The 21,751-nt window shown below is 40.0% G+C and overlaps 1 protein-coding gene across 1 annotated transcript in view; it reads left to right on the top strand.

Annotated features, from left to right (window-relative positions):
- Window positions 1-5,505: 5,505 nt before the first annotated feature.
- Window positions 5,506-21,751, top strand: part of SHOC1 (shortage in chiasmata 1) — a 51,712-nt gene continuing 35,466 nt past the window's right edge. The window contains exons 1-11 of the mRNA XM_069002004.1: window positions 5,506-5,845; window positions 6,401-6,535; window positions 6,621-6,719; window positions 9,664-9,833; window positions 11,839-11,916; window positions 13,460-13,589; window positions 14,148-14,229; window positions 15,865-16,055; window positions 17,704-17,866; window positions 19,677-19,779; window positions 20,472-20,628. Coding sequence (XP_068858105.1) covers window positions 11,839-11,916; window positions 13,460-13,589; window positions 14,148-14,229; window positions 15,865-16,055; window positions 17,704-17,866; window positions 19,677-19,779; window positions 20,472-20,628 — 904 coding nt within the window. The 5' untranslated portion in view covers window positions 5,506-5,845; window positions 6,401-6,535; window positions 6,621-6,719; window positions 9,664-9,833. The remainder of the gene's footprint in view (window positions 5,846-6,400; window positions 6,536-6,620; window positions 6,720-9,663; window positions 9,834-11,838; window positions 11,917-13,459; window positions 13,590-14,147; window positions 14,230-15,864; window positions 16,056-17,703; window positions 17,867-19,676; window positions 19,780-20,471; window positions 20,629-21,751) is intronic.

Below are 21,751 nucleotides of genomic sequence, written 5' to 3'. Positions count from 1 at the left end.
TGCAACACTTGATAAGCTGAGCCTCACAGATATGCCTTAGCATCTGAGGTATCAGGCTACCTCAGTCCACAAATACATCACAAATTATTTGACTTAACAAATTATAATTTCAACTACATTATTCAAAATTTATTTATTTGCTATTTATTAAAAAAAAACCCAGCTGCATCAGCAATTAATACTGTGACCAGTGCTGAAGCACTTTGCTTCTCCATGCCCAAATCCCAGGACACTTTGTTCAAGATGACTGCCCAAGATGTTAGAGCAGTTTTATTCAGCCATAGACTTATCCTGGAGAGAACTATTCAAGCCATTTACAAATACTTACTGAAGTCAAGACAATAAAAAACTGCAGCTTATCAGCAACCTCATGTCAGTATTTTGAATAGCCTGACTGATGCCTTTTTTATTAAGAATTTAATTAATACCTAAATTTTCACAGTTCTGGATACACAGGAGAAAAACAAACATAAATGCCTCCGATCCATCATCAAATGAGCTCACAGAAAATAACAACCACTACAAACACATAGCAAGTGCAGAAAATATGCATTAAACAATGCCTGAGAGCCTTGGTTGGCGTAATAAGCACACTGAGACTTGGAAAACTGTCTGCAGCAAAAAGAACACAGATTGTACTGACTACCACCCCATAACACAAGCAGATTTTGTGTTCATCTTTGTTCCTTCTGCAGTTTTCTGTTTGGTTTCCTCCACCTATACACAATATCTAGTTTCAGACAATTCTTGTTAGATTTGGTATATCACTAAGGACACTGCAGATGTGCCTTGCCTGAGTTTGGACCTCTGTATTTCACAGCATTGTAATCTTACTACAATTCACAAATTCTATAAAACTTCAAAATACAGTCCTTGCTTTCCTCCTGTTGCCATGGCTGTATGTTGTAGTAAGATCTCACTAACATACACATAGTATGGTGCTCCCTCTACCTCTTCAGCCACTCTGCTGTCAGCATGTTGCCTTCTTTCTCTTTTCAACCCTTCACCTCTACTGGCAGCATGGGTGAAAGATGAGCTGTTTTTCAGAAGGTATGGATGTCCCATCCCTGGAAGTGTTCAAGGCCAGGTTGGATGGGGCTTTGAGCAACCTAGTCTAGTGGAAGTCAGATATGCCCATAGCAGAGCAGTGGACTAGAGGATCTTCTAAGGTTGGACTGGAGGATCTTTAAGGTCACAAACCATTCTGTGACTCTATGCTGCAGGTATCACAAAGTCCTGTGACATGAATTCTCCACTCACACATCACAGTGGAGCAAGCTCCAACTGAGCTTGCAGAGGAAATGTTAAACATATAGAGTTTCCCACCAATGATCCAGATGCAGTGATGGCTTGTGTTATTAAGCATCGGGGGCAGGTAGTCTACTGATCAGGACTGAGAGCTGCAGCATTTAATGGACAACAGTATTTCAGATTTGCGTCTCTACGTTAGGTGTTGCCCTTAAGCATTATATGTTTGCATTATATATTTCCATTACGTAGCATATATTTTGACATAACTTGGCAAAAGTTTCAGAAGCTGCTTTGAAGACAGCATAGATAGCAACGGCAGCATGACAACAGCAACCCAACGCAGTAAGGAAGACATGGATGTTGAGTTCTTCTTAATGTCAGATGCTCACTGCAGAATGGTGTTTCTAGGCCAGAAATGCACCCCAGGATTGCTGGGAGTAATCCATCCAACTTTACACTTTGCACATGTCTGAGTTCAGAGAGAGGCTTGATAGCTAAGGGAAGAGTAATGCCCCTCCCCAGTCTGAGCAATGAAATACACTGAGCAGACCTCCAGGCACTGAAATACAGAGCACCTATACCGACTGCAGGGAGCCTGACACTAAACACCTTGAATTAAACAATGTGTGTTTCTCCCTGGTGATTAAAAACACACATCACCATTGAAAGGTCAAAATTTTTACAAGCTTCCTACTATTCCTGTTCAGATTTAGACTCAGGTCACCATAATTAACTGTCCTAGGAATTGTTCGATTCGTCAAACTGCTGCTGTTGTCTCAGACAGATAAGTGTAAAGGTATGTCATGTTTTTCTTTTTACTTATTGACCTATACATTTATGACAAAAAAATTACTTTTTCCCCCCCTAAGAGAAATGCTAATCTTTTGTCATCATATTCCTACCAGCAATGCTTAAAACGTCCTATAAAACAACACATACTGAATAAGCAGTCAGTAGAAATCATAACAACAATGACTACACTGCATCTTTTTCTAAGTCACTAAAAACATACAAGGTTGGTATGCTTCAGACACCAGAATGAGAGGTATCATAGTTAAGACTACTCCTTCTCTGTGATAAATGAACTAAGAAATTTGAGTTGAAAGAATTGCATTCGTACTTTCTCTCTTAGTAATGAATGCTTCAGCCTGGCTAGGGTTCTGACTGTCTGAAAACTTGTTTACTATCAGACCTCCAAACTGGACACAAGTGGAAGATCAGCAGAAAGATCTGTTGTATTAGTCACAGCATGTCCTAGCACACCACTACCTTGGGACGGTAGTGAGAATTCTAAAGAAATTTTTATAGCAACTGGTATTTTGGCTTTGATATGACTGCAATACTGTCAGATCTTAAAATTAATTTGTGAACTTAAAAGAAGATAGTATTGTACTGAGCTCTTGTAAACTGCTGGTTCAAATGTCTTCTCCCACTATTGTCTACAGTTTTGATCAGGATGGTCAGATGAGGAGTGCCATGGGGAAAATCCTCTCTCAAACATGAAAATTAAGAGCCCTCACAAAATTATGACAAGGTTGGCAATGCCCATATAACCTGCCTGAAATGCTGATGTTTCTGCAGCACTTCCAGTGTAGTAATTCTGGATTTGCGTGCCTATGGAATTGCAAGAAAAAACAAGCCCATAAATTAGGGCTAAGCTCTTTCTAAGGCTATATACAAGTTACTACTCAGTACTCAATGCCTTTCTTTTCTAAGGTTTATAGCATCCTTGCAAGCCGTCACATAAAAAACTGTACGCATGCTGTTGCCATACATCTAAAATGAAACCAGTGGCCCATGAGCCACCCTCAGGAAAGAGGAAAACAATCACAGTTTTCACACTTACATCTTTATGGTAACAATATACACTTCAGAATTGCCCTTCAGCTCTAAGACTTAAATTGATAATACACTCAGTAAGTACTATCTCTGTATGGCAGGAGAATTAAATTAGACTTAGATGGAAAAAAGATCTGTGAAGACAGAGCATAAAAATATGTATCACAGGTTCCACGCTTCATAAAAAAAGAGATTAAAAGCCTATTAAACAGAAATTAGGGTCAAGGAGAGAGAATGCCCTTATCATCTTATCAGTGATCATCACTGGTCATCACTGAACCTTGGAAGAGGCAATGATGACGCTCTTGATATCTTGTTTAGTGTTTCACTAGTTAGACTTGTCAACAAACTGAAACATTTCCTCAATAGCCACTCATATCTATCATATTTTTAACAGTTTAATTGGCACCTCCCCTCTGACTTCACTGAGAAACACTAAAACCAATATAGCTGTTTTGCCTTGTACTTTTCAGTGAAACTATGCTCAAATGCTAAGTCTCAGTTAGCCAAAAGGTAGATATTCTCCAAGGAAGTGTTTTATGCTTTCATAAATTTCTATAGCTAGCATACCTGTGGCAAAGTATTATACTACCTTATCCCACCACAGAATGTCTTAGACCAATTTACAAAATGAACAATAGCAAAGCTCTAATCTCAAAGATACCATGGGATAAAAACATCTCGCTCATGTTATTTATGTGTCTCCAGGGTTGTCTATGGCTAGCACATCTTCATAAGGTCACTTTTAAATGGGTTTCCTCCACAACACAAATGGCCCAGGACTGGAGTCACCTTCTAGTGTCACTCACTATGATGCTCACTCTGGTTTGTATAACATACGGTTTACAAATGTGTTTCAAAAAGCATGCTTAATATTACAATGGTATTACTCATTTACTTGAACTTCTTTCAGGGCTTAGTTGAGGTACATGTGACAGAAGTATTCTTCATACCAAAAAAAAAAAAGGTAAAAACCTGATACTTCCTTCTCAGGATTTGCAAAAACAATGCACAAATCTTTAGTGCTATATGCCAACAACTACATACCATACATACATGGTTATTCTAGGAAGATAGCATGATAATTTGCAGTATTTGGGAACTGCTAAACAAAAACATTTAATTTCTCAAAATTTCTGTGGCAGCATAATCACAAACTTCCTTTTTATTTTCATTTAAAAGCAAGTAAATAAAACAGCAAAGAAAATACATCAAAATTCCATGAGAGCATTGCACTTTTATTTCAGGGGCTATCACTAAAGCCAATTCCCCTTATGAGATTTTTCCATTCTGACAAATGTGCTTTTTCTTTGGGCTGATACAAAGACCCCTTGCATGGAGATACCTGGAGATCTGAAACACTTCATTTTCAGTCCCTATGGGATTTTTCTGCCTACAGTTTGCTCTTGGAAGAGGAAGCCGTTCACACACCTAGATGTGTGACAATGACAGCCCCTAGCGGAGCTTAATTATATCCACAGCAGCCTTTCACAAAACCTCTTCCACAACCGCTGCTGGATTTGCAATACATGGAAATGCATTTTTCTACAAACGTTGATGAATGAATATGGCCATGTTTCTTCATTTTTATGAACTCTAGCTAGAAATTAGCTATGTGCCTTATTTCATCAAGTTTTTTATTTTTCTCTCATCACCATTTCTAGACTTAGCAATTATATTTTCCAGTTACTTTTTTTCTGAAAAGAAAGTCAGCATAAGGTTTTATTCCTTTTATCATTATGCTAAGTCACAAGTGAAAAAAAAATCGATTTATTCTTTGCTCTCACTGGAAGTGGCACAGCATTACTTACTGGCAGACACTTACTCAGATGCTCTGAGATAGTTTCTGGATAACTGAAGGGGAATTAGAGCCTTTGACAGCAAGCGCAGATCTTGTCTGGTCGTGGAAGCCTCCATTTCTCATCCAGCTGAGTCTCCTTGCCCTGCTCTGGTGGTAGGACACACACTGTCTCCCAGAGACTGATGGTCTTCTCCTTGAGTCTGTCCCCCAAGAAGAAAGCTCAGCAAGCTCATGTCTGCTGTAGGGTTTGCTCCCGGAGAAAAGGACCCAAGTCAGTGTCAGAGTTCAGCAGGTGGAAGAGAGGCTGTGGATGCATTGCTCGTACAGGGCGAGGAGGAGATGGTCTCTCCAGTGCTTCACCTCCCTGAGAGCATCCCTGTGTCCCTACAGGCTACCACATGTGGACCACATCTCCAGGCTGCATCAGGCTTTTGGGCAGGGCTGCTCCACATCCAGGCTCATGTAGCACAGCTGGAGAGCTAGGTGAGCCCTATCATCTGCTGAGTGGGGCATCACAGGTAAACCAGGGGGAGGAGAAGGAGCCATGTCTGCCTTAAATAGCACCAGGGTGACTGGGCAGAGAGGAGAGATATCACAGTCTAGAGATGTCTACAGTCTCCAGGTGCTGCTGTGGGAGTTCTAACCCTGGGGTAGCATACGGACATTCTTTTGGGTGCTAGGCAGGTCCAGACAGTGGAGCTGGAGAGGACACAGCAAAGGCAGTTTCTAGAGCTTCTCCAGCAGTGACACCAGGAGGACCTGGATCTCCTCATACACACACATAGGTAGCATGCTTTGGCCTGTGCTCCCCTCCTCTGTAAGGTCCTTGCCTACACCTCTGTTCATTTTCTCTGGGGTGGGAGTGCTGGGGTGCTTCCCCAGTCCATCCTTGGGGTAGGCAGGCACAGAAGCCACATCAGCATTGCCCTGATGGGGGCAAGAACAGCCCCACAGGTAAGCCAGGGTCCAACTCTGAGTGGAGGAGGGGCCAGTCCCACTGCCAGAACATTCCCAGAGTGCTGGGTATGGCCATGAAAGCAACACTTTTTTCCTGCTGTGACCTCTTGGGTAGGAGCCAGATGAAGGTAGTAGAGGACACTGATGGGCAGCAGGAGGTAGGGCTGTGGGACGAGAAGGAGCAGTTGGCAGCTCAGCCCCTATTGCAGAACCAGGATGCAACATAGCTGCATCCCAGGAGCAGGATGCCTTGCTGCTTAAAGGTACATTTCATCAAAATGGGTTTCATTCCAATGGGACCTATGGATATTGTCTCTGAGACTTTAGACAAGTACAATCACAGTGTAGACTCTCAGCTCTGCTAATAAGTTCATTAGAACAAGTCAGTCCAGCTGAGTCTGGCAAAGTTGTCTCCCTACTTCACAAAAGTGTCTTGGGAATGAGCAGAGGGTGGTGATCACATACACATGCAGTTTTCCATGCATGGGGTTTGGACAAGAGAGGGCATTATCCCACCTCACGTCGACACCATCTTGCTACTGCCTCTTCCAGAGCAGAGGGACATAGAGGAGGAATGGAGCTGATTCCAGGAGGTGATTGCAAAACTGAGGCTGAGCAAGCAGATTCAGCTGCTGAAGCAGATGCACCCACACTATGTTGTCTGCCTGAATCAGCTTTCCTGTGTGGGTATGTGGCATGTGTCTTGCCCACTGGAGGTCCCTGGCCTGGAACCTGTGAATGGCATCTGTCACTCCTCTGTGTCCAAATCCAGGAGCACTGAAGGGCAATGGTGGAGCAAGTCAAAGCAGAATTGCAGCAGCACTCATTGGAGGAGCACTGACCATTCATGATGCAGAAGCTTTCCACAAAAGTAAGAAGAGCTGGAGAGGACAAAGCGGAGGTGGGGCAGATGTTTTTTGTATGTGCTGTGAGTCTGAGCAGTGGTGTGTGGTGAAGGAAAGAGCTGAGTGCTGGGCTGCAGACACCTTCATCTGCCCTCTGCCTCCTTCATCCCACTCCCTTGCATGGGAAATTGCGATCCAACAGACCCTCTGGCGCACAAGTGACAAAGGCTGCTGTGTATGTGCATATGCGTCCTTGTTCTCAAGGAAGCAGAGCTCTCCACACAGGGTGCTGGTCAAGTGCCATGGGCTGGAAACAGCCTCTTTATGTTGCTTGGGGTTTAGTTACAGTGATGGGTGAAAGGAGAAAAAGCCTACAGAAGACAGGACTTAGGGCATCCTCTTTGCTTCTCTTGCAATGCTCTCCAGAGTGCTTTGCTGGAGGGGCACAAGTTGATGGTGCAGAAGTTCTTGGAGGAGTGAGGGAAGCTGGTGGTCACATGGGCTGAATTTCACACCCAGGAGTGGCTGCTAAAGGAGTGGCATGAAATGGAACAATCTCAGCAGATGGGCTCCAACATGATGAAATTCCACTGCAGTGGAGCCCCTTCCTGTGGCCTCAAGCACAGCCTGGCAGGCTCAGGGATGGGTCCTGCACACAGGGGAGACATTCAGCAGATGCCTTCAGGTATTTAAGAGGCATCACTTGGGATGGTGAAAACCAGGCTGTTCCAGGCACGGCCTCCACCAGCCTGTCTTAGATGTCACCTGTCTCTCTCCTGTGCCTGTGAAGAGTTTTGGGCAGCCAGAGCAGGCAAAGATACCTCTGTTCTAACTCTAGTGAGGTGAAACCTCCAAGGTGGGCTAAGAAAAACCTCTCTGTGCCTTCGGAATGTGTCCAAAGTCAGTTCTACTCCTACCTGGGACTGCCCAGAGGGGATATGTGGCACAGACATTGCAGCAGAGCTGCCTTTTAAAGGGCTATCAGGATGGAAAATAACCATCCAGGCTGAGTTTTTCTGCTGCTGACAAACTGTCAGGCCTTGAGCTTGTTTTAGGGTGTGGAAAATGGTGAGAGGCTCCATCCTTTCGGTGAAGGAGTGTGTGTGTGTGTCTGTACAACTGTAGCTCTGCCAGCCCTGGCCCCCACCCACTGTTCCAAGTACCTGGTGGTGTTGCTCTGCACCCCAAACTGGCCCACATGAGAAGTTCAGCAGGAGCAGATCTCATTCGTGACTTGGGAAGACATAAGTGAGACAGTGTCCAAGACAGGGCAGGTAATGCATTGGTTTCCCCTATGCCCATCTTAGGAGCAGGCAGGGCTGAAGTTGTGGGGCTGTGAGCTGAGAGCCAAGGAGGAGTAGCAGGAAATGGACAGGGATCAGATGGATGAGTCCTGGCATGAGCTGATGCAGTATAAGGAGGTGAACAGGGCAAAGCAACTAGCAGTGAGAGGAGGACATTCAGAGCACGACTGAGGTAAGCAGAGCGTCTGCTCTGCAATTCATACATGTACAGAGGCCATGACCATAGCTGCGGCTTCACGCTTCTCCCGAAGTTGTGAATACTAATCCTGACCCTGAAGGGAAATAAGGGGATGCAGAAATGTGCCTTGCCACAGGGCAGCAAGAGTCCCTGTCCCCTGCCTCACCAGCCACTCTGTCTCGCAGTGCTTATCCCAGGAAGGGGAGCAAGCCCTGCAGGAAGCATGCAGGATGGAGTCTGAACACCAGGAAGGCTGCAGGCCAGGCAGTGGCACTGTAGGAACTGAGGTGGCACAAAGAGCATCTGCACCAGGCAAATACCCCCTCACCTTTCCTCCTCAGCCTGGGGCCTCTGTGCCAAGGGCCTGAACCTTTGCCAACAGCTACTCTTTCTCCTGGGGATGGGGTAGGATCATCTAAGCAAAGGTAAAACATGAATTTCTCTATATTCCAACTGGAGAGGATCGCTTCTGAAGCATTGTAACTGGAAGTTTGTGGGTTTTGTATTGTGCCTACTTGGCCTAACAATTCATCTCCTAATTCATAGAGAGCAGAATAGAAATATATTATAAATATAAAAATACCAAGAAAACTATAAATTACTGGCTTTTGGAATTTTCATAGGAACAACTGTCTAGGAAACACTGGCCATATGCTTGTGACTGAGCTAAACCCATCCTCACAGTTTAAAAAATTAAAAAATAATTTCATAGCAGTAAAAAAAGCATCTGTCATATGCTTTTTACGTAACTTTTTCACTCACTGGAATGTACAAATACTGATGGAATTCCTGGAACCAGCGTGAAAAGTGTAAGTTTTGTTTTCCACAGGGAAAACCTACCCTCATCTGGAACTCAACCTGCAATGAGTTCTCAGAGGAGATGCATTTTTCCAGACTCCTCAAACTATTATAGCAACTGGCTGAATGCACCTGCTGCAGCATTGGCAAGGGTTTTCGCACTTCTGGTGTGTTCTCTGTGGGTATCCACACCTACAGTAAAAGGAGAAGGCAGGGACAGATAGTAAAATGGCTTTGTGGTGCCAACAACGGCAAGGTGTCATTTCAGCAAGCAGAATTGTCTGGCCTAGTTACGGGCTGGGATGTGTGTAGAGCTGGATGCTGTGAGGTAGGGGAGGGGAGATGGGGCCTTTGCACAGCTACTCCCGAAATTTTTGTCGTTCCAGGGATTAGTCAAGAGCCTGGGCACTGCAGAAATCTGACACCGAACTGCCTTCTGAGAAACACAACAATTTGCTCAACAGACAGCAGCTTGTGAGAGCAATTTAGGCAGCCATTAAAAGCAAAATTAAAAAAAAAAAAATAGGCGGTTTTTTTTCTCCCTAAGCTCACAGATTCTTGTAGACACTGAAATTTCACAGGTTTTCTGAACATAGAAGACTAAGCATTTCTGGGTATTAATTAATATAATTAGGTTATATAATTAGGTTATATAATTAAGTATAACCTCGTTCTATTTCTGTTCCACAGGTAACAGGAGCAGGTCAGCCGTTTCAGATACTACCCCTTTAAAAACTAACCCGGTCCCGTTCTTTTAACTTCTTCTCCCGTGCAAGCTGCTACCGGGGAAACAGAAATTACTTAACTGCTTTTACTTATGCATTTCCTGCTTGAAAAGTATTTTCAGCTTTGAAAATCAGGTAAGCGTCCCTATCGGCTCACTCCTGAGGACTCCCCCTTGCCCACGCAGCTAACGCTCAGCTCCTGACGGACGGGCGGGAGGCGGGAGCAGCGGCAGCCAATCACAGGGGAGAGCTCCTCAGGACAGCCAGTCAGAGACAATCACTCCGGGAGACAGCCAATCAGAGGGGCGAGATCGCCGTCCCGGACGGGCGGCGCGGAGGCGCCGCGGTGCTGAGGGAGGGGAGGCGGTGGCGCAGTGAGGGGCTGAGGTGGGTGGCGGGGCTTGATTCCTGTCCGTACTTCTGTGGATTTAAAAACATTTGACGCTGGCAGAAGTACCTCATCCTGCATATTTCGCTTACTGAAAGCGGTGTTCTCTCGAGTCCTTGGAGAATGAAACAGGGTCATATCCTTTTACAGACGGATGGGTTTTTTTTTTGTTTTTCCTTAAAAAACTTGGAAGAATTCCTTGTAGCCCCACAGAGTAGTATTTCTATGTCCCACTTTTTCAGTTTTAAATTGGAAAGTTGGAACGTACTCGGATGGGGTGGTTTTGGTGTTTACTGATTGACACACCCTTAAGAAACTAATGGTGCCTGGAGTGACTACTGGGCAGCTGACCACTTCTAGCTGTGTTAATTCAAATTGTATCACTGAGAGTAATATTTGTAATTCTACAGCTAATATTTTAATTAGCACATTATTATATTGCTATAAATAAATTTTAGTCGGTGATACACATCAGTTCTGCTAAGGTACAGTTCTATTCACCACTCTCCAGCATTTAAGGTGCACGTCCATCCCTCCTTACAAACCCATCCCGGCTCGATCCAGTCTCCCACACCAAACCTGTTGGATGTAGATCTGATGGAGGGTCCAGCAGGCTGTCCAAAGGGTTTTCTTTAGCATCTTGTGATTTTGGTCCGCTGTTTCATACTGTCCACGCTCCTTCCATCAGAAGGTTCCCCTCTACTTTGTTCTCGATATGATTTTGTATACCTTATTCCGTGTTCTGTTTATTTGCCTGAACCTACCTTTTTATCTCTCCGGCACTTCTTTTCTTTGCCCAGACTCCTTGCAAGTAAGCAACTGCATCCTAGTTACTTTTTTCTCCACTGATTCCAATTCTGTTACATCCATACCTGAATTTGGTATTTCCAAATTTGTTAGGTATGCAATTTTAGCCTCATGTCATGATACTTACTGGTACAGACATGAAGATTGCTTTCTGTCACAAGTTTCCCTTATGGCCCTACAATTAATTTTGGCTGCATTTCAGTTACATCATACACTTTTTGATAGAATTATCTTAATTTGTCTTTGACTCTTTTACCTATATTTAATTAAGAAAAAGTACTGTCTTACCTTATGCAGATCCTAGCTACAATATATCCTGTTTTGCATTCACAGTGTATCTCTGGCCTTGTGCAGTTTGTGCCTCTCTTCTGGTTCCCCTCAGAAGCATTGACTAACTTAGAGGCCTGGTGTTCATGAGGGCCTCTTGCTCCCAGCTAGCCTGTACAATCTCCTTTTCTCTTGTAAAAATGAAAGGAGGGAGAAAGTCCCCTCACAAATACATGAGGCAGTGAAAAGTTAATAGCCTAGACAGTTGAATTAGTGCAATTAAAAAGTAGTTTATAATCCATAAAAATTTATTGAATCAGTTAATTTGAGAGTTATTGCTTAAGTTATTGCTTGCATTGCCTACATTCACTTGATGGTTCTAAAGGTTTTCTGTGAAATAAGCACCAAGAGGCATAGCTAAAAAAACAACCAAAAGCCCAGTTCTTTCAGATAAAAAAAATATTCATGGTCTGCAGTTGGTCTGTTACATCCTTCCAAAGGGAGAACACTGAATGCTTTGGGTAGCCTTCTTCTACAAGAAATTCAGTCCAAAGTGCATGTGCTAGAAATTAGGAAGCTATTCATGTTGAACCTGAATTTCAACCTTCTCTTTCAACATTTTGAGGTGATACAAAATTTTAAAGTTTTTAACTGATCGATATTCTGTATATCTTCCAGATGACTGAAATGTTGAAAACATCACAAAACAAGATGTTTGCAGCTTTGAAGTATCACTCAACAGACTATTTATATGAGGTATAGTTTTACTGTTTCTCTTAATAGTCTGAACAAAATATAGCAGTTACTGAAGAAAAGATTAAGTACAAATTTAAAAAGAACTACTTGCTTTAGAATTCTCTTTCAGAAAGGTTCTTGTGCTGCACTTTGTGGGATAACATAGTGAAGTGATTACAGGTTTTTTTAATAAAAAACTTAAGTGCAATTTTGCCCAGACTGAAAAGCATCAGTTATTTTTAGTGTCTGTTGCACTTGTTATTTACTTATCATGCACATATAAGTTTCTTGCTTGAAGCTTTCTTACAAAATACACCGTGCCTTCTAATGCAGTAAATTAAATTAATTACTTTCTGGAGAACTAATCCAGTTTTCTAGCTACTTTGGTGTGTATGGGAATAGTGATACACCATGCTGTATTCCTTAATGATTGTATGGAAGAGGTGCAATATCTTAGATGAAATTCATGGAAAGGAAATTTTTTTTTCCACACCAACAATAAATATTTTGGCTTTATAGATTTTGATCAAGTAAGATCTAGAAGCCTTGTGAAGTCTTGTTTTCCTTCCCATCTCCTTCTGTGAAGTTGCCAACCTCTTATCCCTGAATCACCCTGTCATAATTGGATTTTTACTTACTTATATTTTCAAAGGAAAGCTACAGACCAAATACAAGACTTCTTTTGTAGAGAAGTAGAGTGGTTCTTTGCCTGAAGGGGGCATTCCTAGTGTGTGAGCAGAATAATGTAACAAGACGTGATGCCTTCAGGAGTTCAGGGAGAGTACAAGGACACACAGAAGCGCTCCTGGCACATAACTGGAGAATTTCAGCCTGGGAAGTGGTCCAGCAATAGTTCTTGCACTTAAACTGGGATCCGTGTTATGAAACATGGCCCACATCCCTTTCCTTAGAGTACAGGAACTGATATGTATAGTGCCAGCGGACGTACCTGCTGTTTTCTTAGATTGTAGCAAACAGAACGCCTTTTCCTATTGTAATTCCAACAGGTTATTTAACTTGGTAGTCAGTGAAACGTCACTAAACTTGCCACGTAGACTATTTAATTTCTGAATTCAACTGATTACTAACCCTGGTTTTAGTGAAAATGAAAGGTTTTTAAAGGGCTTTCATTCGCTCATAATGGCACATGAAAGTCAAGAGGTCTTAGAATATTAAAATATTAAGAGCACTTGAAACAGCAACAGTAGAAATGATAGTAAATTGTTTCTGGTCAACTTATCCCTGTGTCCATTCGGGAGACCATTCCAAGTGTTAAGATAAGCACTTGTAATTGCACATTCAAAGTTTAGTTAAAGTGTAGTTAAGCATATGTGCAGTTCTGTGTACTCAGAGGTGTAAATTAAAAGCTAAGTAGCAAATCAGGTAAATGTTAGTATCTTTTCTTAGTTTGGATTGTGTTAGCATTACAAGAATAAGGTTTAAATATAAAATACCGTGTTCTAGTAGAATACCCTCAAAAGCAGTGGGAATGTTTGAAGAGGTAGTGCACAAAAAGAATGGAACTGTCTCTCTCATAATTTTATTACATGCCTTTTTTATTCAGAGCATGGCCAGGCAGAAATTTTCCATCTGGAAGTTATCACTTTGCTTTCCTCCCTGCTTACATCAAGATGAAAAGTATCATCTCAATGGACTCTTTGCTGATGATAAGTATAGGAAGCCATGGACTAGAAGTATGTTATATAATCCTTAAGTTTAGTTCAGATTTACTGTAGATTAAAGGAAAAGCTTGTGTTTATCCATAATATGGTAAGTCTGACATAGCACTGTTAGTTCTTACAGTTCTTGAAGGTAGGACATCTTCATTGCCCAAATAGAAACAAATGGGTAATGGGTATTTATCTGTGTGGCACCATAAATGAGATGATATTTGATTAGTTCATAGAGATCTCTGGAAAGATTTCTTTCTAGAGAAATGTTTATGGAAGAAAAGCAATCAGAGATAAGTCAAATACTAAATCTGATTAGTTGGGAGAGGTTTGGAAGATGATGCTGAGATGATGAGATACAGGAAAAAATGAGGTTTTCAAATGACAAAGGTAAATATATATATAAAAGTGTTTGCATCTTTCTTGTGCATTTGTATTACCTTTGCTAATGGAAACTAAAGGTGTTGTTTCTTTCGTACATCATGTGTAAAGCTTGATTAACCTCTGCAATGATTTAAACAATATATAAAAATTCGTTTTAATATTTTCTGTGTGATTTCTTTTCTCTCCTTTTCATCTTAGTTGGTTCAACACGGAACACGATTGCTATTTCAGTATTGGATCAACAGAAGAAAAGTTTGCCTGTGGAGGATTTCCTGGAAAAGTCAGTAACTTTAAGTTAAACACATTTATGATTTCTTTGATATCATTCAGGTACTTTGTGAGTTATAAGCTAATGATGACAACAGAATATGAAGATTTTTCCTGACAGTAAGAAGTGTGCTGGAACTCTACACTCTATCAGATAGCTTAAAGATGCTTTTTTCACTAAAAGTAGTATTGTGTTTTTATGGAGTTCACTGCTTCTTTATATCGTTTTTTAGTGGTTGTGTAATTTATTTATGGCATTGGAGAAAGTCTCTGAAAACTGCATGAACATGAAAATAAGCATTTTTCCCCCTCCTAAGACAATTATCTCCTGTAACTGTACAAGCATAGCTATATGACTTGAATATATTTTTCCATACTTAGAATAGTCTGCATTAAAATATTTGCCATTTTCTAGAACAGCCATACTAGGGCTTTGACTTTGGAAGAGGTGGCCTCTGTAGTCTCAAAATAGGCAACTCAGTTAGGTTTTTTCTGTCTATAAACTGTAGTGAAACCTGGTGATTTCAGTGAAGTTGGCCCACATGTAACTGGGCAGTGTTTTAAGGTTCATGGATTTTCAAAGGCTTATGGCATGTGAAACTTTGGATATTAGTTATTATCAGTACCACATGGTTATTACTTGTGAACTATACTACTTGTAGTTTCAAAATTAACTTCTGAGCTATAATCAAAATGTTGTAAAACTGTTGATTTTTTTAAGATGTGTAGCAGAGATTCCCCTCTGTTGCTGTTTACACATGAAGTCCTGTACTGAATTTCAGAGGTGCACTTATACACTGAGTTTATGAGCATTACCTTTAGATGACTAGGAAATAGCATGATGGTGTAATGCAAAATATTAGTAAAAATATGAATAAAGCTATAGGATGCACAATTGAGAAATTACTTGTCTGCAATGAGAATATTAAGTACAATAACTATAGATGAGCCAATTTGGGTTCTTCAGAAATGCTGACATTTCTCATGTCATGTCTCATGACTCATCAGTCAGAGTCACTGTACTGTTGCAGTCAATTTATATGGGTGGCACAGCATTAACACATATTTTAATCAACAATTGTAACTGTTTTGTCCGGATGCATACTTAGCTCAGGAATATGATGGTCGTCTTTTTTTTTTTTCCCTTTCTATAGTAAAATGATTTTGCTGATTATTTAGCAAATGGTAGGGAGGTTTTCTTAATAAATACTAGTGGTACTGAGGCTAGTATTAAAAGTGACAGGAAATTGAAGTGGTTTTGTTTCTTCACTTACCCTTTTTCCTATTGCTGTTACTTGCAATTTCTTCATGGTTTTTGAAACAAAAGTGTACATTTTACCCAGCAGTGAATTTTTGTCAGAAATGTTATGACATTAATAGGTTTCATGCTTTTTTTCCTTTTGTTCAGTTTGATGCTGGGTGTAAACTTAAAGGGCTTTTTCTTGGGGAAGAATTGAACATGTAATTTGAACATGGATCCAGTGAATAGAGAGAACTCTGTAATTTCCAATCTTCTTCTGTGAATACAGTGATTATCAAAGTTGTTAAAGCACCTTGATGAGTGTTGTAGATTCACTGAGGAGTCAGGGAAGTTGCAACACTGATTTTGCTACAGCTTAAATGTCAGATATTTTTTTCTGTTTTTTAGGAAACCTATCTCCTCTGTAGAGTTTCAGACTAGTAGTGATTTAGTAGAAGTAATTCCAAGTTCAAATCCATGCTCTGAGACTGACATGGAAGAACCTTTTTTACCTATAAAGAATGTTTTTAAGGAAGACTCCACCCATGACAAATACTTGAAGATTTACTATGCCACTCAATTTAAAGAACCATGGCAAGGTAAAATATTCAATCCACCGTTTTCTAATTTTTGGTAGAGTAATCTTGTTAACATTGCTTATTTTTTGTGCATGCTCCAGAACATTGATGAAATCATTTGGGTGATCAAAACCTTTGCAGCTGCGTAAGGTATAACCATTAAAGACAGATTTATTCCCTGGAGAAGCAGGCCTTGTGTTACTAGTTCAAGAGAGATTCAAGCCAAAAGAAGTTTAAGATAGCCTCACAAAAAAATCTATCTTTGAGTTAGCATCATAAAACAGCTTAGTGGGAACATAACCAGTACCCATCATTTCCAGGCAATATGAGAGAACAGAGAGTTATTACAGATAGGGAGTCAACCAAGGAGTGAAAAGGGGATGTGGGAATAAGGAGACTTCCATATTGGTAAAAAAAATGGAAGAAGAACAAAAAAATCCCTTTGACCTTCCATGTGTATCATATATGTGTAAAATGTGTGTGTAGATATATATCTATTTCATACTGCAAATGTAAGGGAATGTATCAAAAGTGGTTGCTGCATCACTTCTGTCTCAGGAGAGCAGTACTTTAAACTCAAAAGAAATAGAATTGTGTGATGGCTTGGGTTGGAAAGAACCTTTTGAGGGAGTCCAACTCCCCTGTAATCAGCTCAGGTTGGTCAGATCCACATCCAAACTCATGTTGAACACCTCCAGGGATAGGGTGTTGACACCTCCCTTGTAAGAAACTGCTTCCTTATATCTAATTTAAGTCATCCCTCTTTAAGTTTAAAACCATTACCCTAAAATGTCTATCCCCACCTTTCTTATAGGCCTCCTTTAAGTACTGAGAAGCCACATTAAGGTTTCCCTGGTGTCATCTCTTCTTCAGGCTGAACATATGCCAATTCTCTCAGCCTTTTCTCACAGGAGAGGTGTTCCTTTCCTGTGATTGTTTTTGTGATCCTTCCTCTGGGCCTGCTCCAAGAGGCCCATGTCATTTTTCTACTGAGGACCCCAGAGCTGGATGCAGTGTTCCATGAGGGGTCTCATCAGAGCAGAGCAGAGGGGCAGAATCCCCTCCCTCCCCTGCTGCCCACGCTGCTTTGGATGCAGCCCAGGACACGTTTGGCTCTCTGGGCTGTGAGTGCTCATGACCAGCCTCTCATCCACAAGAATCCCCAAATCGTTCTCACAGGGCTGCTTTCCATCTGTTCATCCCCCATCCCCAGAGCTGATACAATAATGTCATCTTTCTTGAAATCATAGTAATTTGTGACTTTTTTTGTAAATTTTTTTTCTTCAGAATTAGGGAACTGCATTTAGGTTTAGACATGTATGGAGAGACTGCCTCATTTCTACATTTAAAATTGCACTGAGCTAAGTTTCTTTATCATTCTTGAAAGCACAACAAGGATATGAAAAGAAAATACCTTTTGTATTTAACAGGCATTATGTCAGACAAAAGAAAAAGCAAAAGAAAACTATAGGTGATCATGTGAACCATGGAAGTCTAGACTTTGTTGCCCTTTAAATATTTCAGGATATTTAAGCTTTAAGTAAAAGAGCAGTTATTGTTTTGCTGACAGTTATAGTATTCCAACAGTTGCTCAACCAATCTCTTTATTCTGATAATTCTTAGTATTTTTATCTCATTTTATAACATATTTTTTCTTATATTTTGTCAGATTTATGTTTGGAAGAGGAATTTGTTTTTATTGATAATCTTGAAAATTTTCGTAAAAAGCTGCCAACTTTATCTATACTTCGGAGCAGACTACAGTTTTTTTTAGTGAAAGATCCTCTTTTAGATTCTGAAGGACAGCTTTTAACAGCAGAGAATATTTTCAGGTACCTACTATTTTCTGTATAATATTAAACATAAAAAATAGTCTGTGTATAATGCCATTAACATTTTAACATTTGTTGTATTTTACCTTTAGTTTATATTTGCAACAGGAGGGTGAAATTTATATGCATTAAGAAAACTGTCTTAATGAAATTGTCATTTTTACATTCTGTAAGTGGGAAGTGCAGTCAGGATATTAGTTTTGGAATACTGAAAAAAGGTACATCTTTAGGGGACCTTGTCCTCCCTCAAGCTGACTGATTCCCTGTCATGAAATTATCACTAAATTTAATTGGGCTAGGATTTTACACATGCTTCCGTGTTCCTTTTTTTCTCTCCTTCAGATGTGCTGTCAGTAAATCCATGCTCTTACCCTGTTGAATTGTATTTCTCGAAGTTTAAATATTAATTATTCTTACGGTTTTGCTCAGTTTTGTATTGCTAGTTTGATTGAATTTAATTGAATTGTCATGAATTTGAACAAACCAGTACATTAAAACAGGTATAAGTTGTATCAAAAATGGGCCAGTATTTTGTTAATATACTCATGGTGTAAAATCTGGCTGTTGGTTTACTAAATCGTATGTTGGTTTACTTCATGTCTGGACTACTTGTATTGCTTCCTTTGCACTTGAAAGGGTTGCATGATTCACAGGCAAGGTAAAGCAAATTTTAACTGAACCAACTGTACCTATATAGTAGAACAGGGAGGAGTGGGGTTGTTTGCCATTTTTTTCAGACATGTGCCCCAGTCTTGCAGTGAATTTTGGACATAAGACCGTGTGAGGGCTCTAAATATCCCGTGAAGATAACATGATCTGAATTCTGCAATGACTTTCAGAAATACCAGTAATGGGAGAAAAAAACGCTAGAGTGAAGCTTTACAGAAATAGCTCTGACCTCCTGATCTGTGGTTGCAAAACCATGGACCTGTCCAAGGTGGGAGTCCAGATCTCCTAGTGCAGCACACAGGAAGATGCATTTAGAGAAAGGGACTCAATTAGGCAGACTTCTACTTCAGTTAAAATTCATGAGCATCCCAAGGCTGGACACAGAACAATTTGTACTCTTCAGTCTAAAATACTCCTCCTGGAAAATAGTAGTGTCAGGGACTGATGAGGAAGTTACTCCCCTAAAAAGTCACTGAAGATTTAGTGCCGGTAATTGTCACAAAGGACAAGCCTGAGGAAGAGTTTTCTTTCTGCCTGACGAATCTTCATCCCTGTGCTCTTTGTGTCCTTGCTTTACAATGCAAGTAGTAGCCTCATTCCTGAGTTCTACTTCCAAGTGTTTTAAAGTTTTTCAGGTAAACCAGGGAACATACTTTTAGTTTTCACTTTAATAATAAGCACACTCTGCCTTCTTTCCTGCTGAATCTTGCCTGAAGATAGACACTGAAGGTGACAAAGAGAGGTAAGGTAAATAGATTACAGAGATTTTATGTATAGTAAAAAATTTGACATTGGAAGAAATTAGATCTGCAGCTTTTGCAGAAAGCACTTTTACATGAGGAGACTTATGTGTTGGGAACTTGAAGAATTATAATATGAGGGTTTTTTTCTGTAACTGTTTAAGGCAGGCCCCAATATTAGGCAGTTCTACTCTGCATGTAATGCATTATTTCTTGAAAATTATTTTTGGTTAATTACACAAATCAGTACGGCATCACTTGGAATTGCCTTCTTAGGAAAGGCATGAATTTAGAAAAACTTTTGCCATGTATATGGCTATGAAAACTATTGCTGAGAGTTTCAGTCTTAGACATTAAGTAATACAAAGAAGTCACTTACTTTCTTTTATGATTTTTTAAAGAGAATGTTTGACTTTCCAAAATGAAATGAAGATGGAAGAGAGTCAAAAGGAATTGCAGGGGATTAAAGAGGATTTCTGTACTATATCAATAAAAGACGAAGAGGTATCATCCTGTTGTTTCATACTATATATTAGTGGTTGTTCTACATTGTGCATATATGTTTGCTCACCTGCAAGCCATTTTACCGAATTCCTTTCATATTTGCCAAATATTTTGAGCTTTCATGTTTTCAAGATTAGAAAACACTGGTATTTTTTGGGTTTTTTTAATTCTTGGATGCTGTTTTTAGCAATCTCCACTCTGACTAGCTGTTTCTCCTGGTACCTGACGTGTTTGCAGTTTTATGTAGATACTTGTTACACTAAGTATAAAAATTAATCAGAACAGGAAGCCATGACATGAGCATGGGAAAGGGGAAGCTCCAAGTCATGTTCTGCGATTTGAGGGGCCAGCTTGTCTTTTTTTTTAAAGAAGTCAAATCTACTTTTTGCTCCATTTTTCAAAATTCTAAAAAACAAACTTTCAGTAAAATAAATGAGGATTTTACTTGATTTGGAACTTTAAGTTAAGATACCCTTTTTACACTCCACTGACTCAATCTGAAATTCTGTAACACTGTATTTTACCCTGTATTGAGCAAAGCTTTGTATGTGCTGTGTAATTGTCAAGTGATTTATAAGAGCTCTTTAATTGGTTTAGAATTAATTTATTTCACTATTCTGAAGATGCTTTGACTGTACAGTAATTTCAAAGGAAATTTACTGACCATTCTGTTGTGATTAATATTTTTTCAGTATTTCCTGTTGCCCGTGGAGTTAGAATTCAGCAAACCCAACAATGGCAGGTCTGATTGTGTTAAGAGTCCTTCATACTTGGAATTAAAGGAGCTGTTAAATTTAGCTCCAGTCACTGAGGATGACAAAGACCTTTGCAAACAAGTGATCAGAGAAGGTGAGGATTGGCTTTCTTAAGTACTTGACCTAATTTTCCTTTCATTTGAACACATTTAACATAATCAAGCTCTTTTATATTGAGCTCACCTGCAAATTACATCTCATCAGGTGAGAATTTCTGTAGATGAACTGGGAACTGTGCTATACCCAAATTTCTGGTATTGGATGTGTCTCCTTAAGGGGTAGTAAGCTACCTGCTATTTGATTTAGTCCAGGGTTCTGTTGCAATCTTGAACACAAATGTAATATGAGCCATGATTTGTGATATATGATCAACCATAATTATAATCATTTGGTCTTGTGTTCTCTAATCTGTTTTTAAGTTTACTTTCAGAGACATCCCTAAGAAGATTATATGCAAAACTGTCATAACCATAAGAAATGCTTTTGTTGCATTGTAATTGCAAGAGCAAAAGCAGATTTCTGGGGAAAAAAATGGTTAAATATTTCCATAGATAACAGGATTATTCTCAATGATGCTAGTGGTTTCTTTAAAGGAGTTTTAGAAAAATTACTGCATGCTCTTGTACTACTGATAAATATAACTTTAATGACAGTTATTGCCTAATGGGTTGATTTGTATGACACTATTTTGCTTAATTTAAAAAAAAAGACATTGCCTGAGGGTTGGGGGATTTTTTAAGTCAAAATAAATCATTTTCCACTCTTTTCGTGGACAAGAAGTGGCTCAAAGAAGGAAGATTAATGCTTCTGAAGATGGAGGGTGTGTACTGAATACTGTGTCTGATAGGGCAGCAAATTGAAGTAATCCAGTATCTTAACTGAAGATAGAAACAAGACTTTTTAAAAGTGGATATTTGGCTAGGACAATTTCATGTGCATTCCTCTGATATATTTAGTATGTGCCATGTTTCAAGCTGAGATTGCAGAGATTTGAAGATTCTGTACATAAGTGTCAACCTATTGGGGTTTTTTTTTGTTCTGTTTTAGTCCTTTTTTAGTAGCAAGAGAATCTACATACACATACTCCTAGTAAACTATATTTAGGCTACTTAATTGTTCTGGAAATTGCTGTAGTCATAAGAGCTTGGAATAGTTCAGAATAGTGACTACACAATACTGTGGGGGATTTTTTCTCTCACTTAAGAGACGAGACTGAG

The sequence above is a fragment of the Aphelocoma coerulescens genome, assembly GCF_041296385.1.
Source record: "Aphelocoma coerulescens isolate FSJ_1873_10779 chromosome Z unlocalized genomic scaffold, UR_Acoe_1.0 ChrZ, whole genome shotgun sequence".
In the NCBI taxonomy this organism is placed as follows: domain Eukaryota; kingdom Metazoa; phylum Chordata; class Aves; order Passeriformes; family Corvidae; genus Aphelocoma; species Aphelocoma coerulescens.
This window is presented reverse-complemented; position numbering and strand designations above follow the sequence as displayed.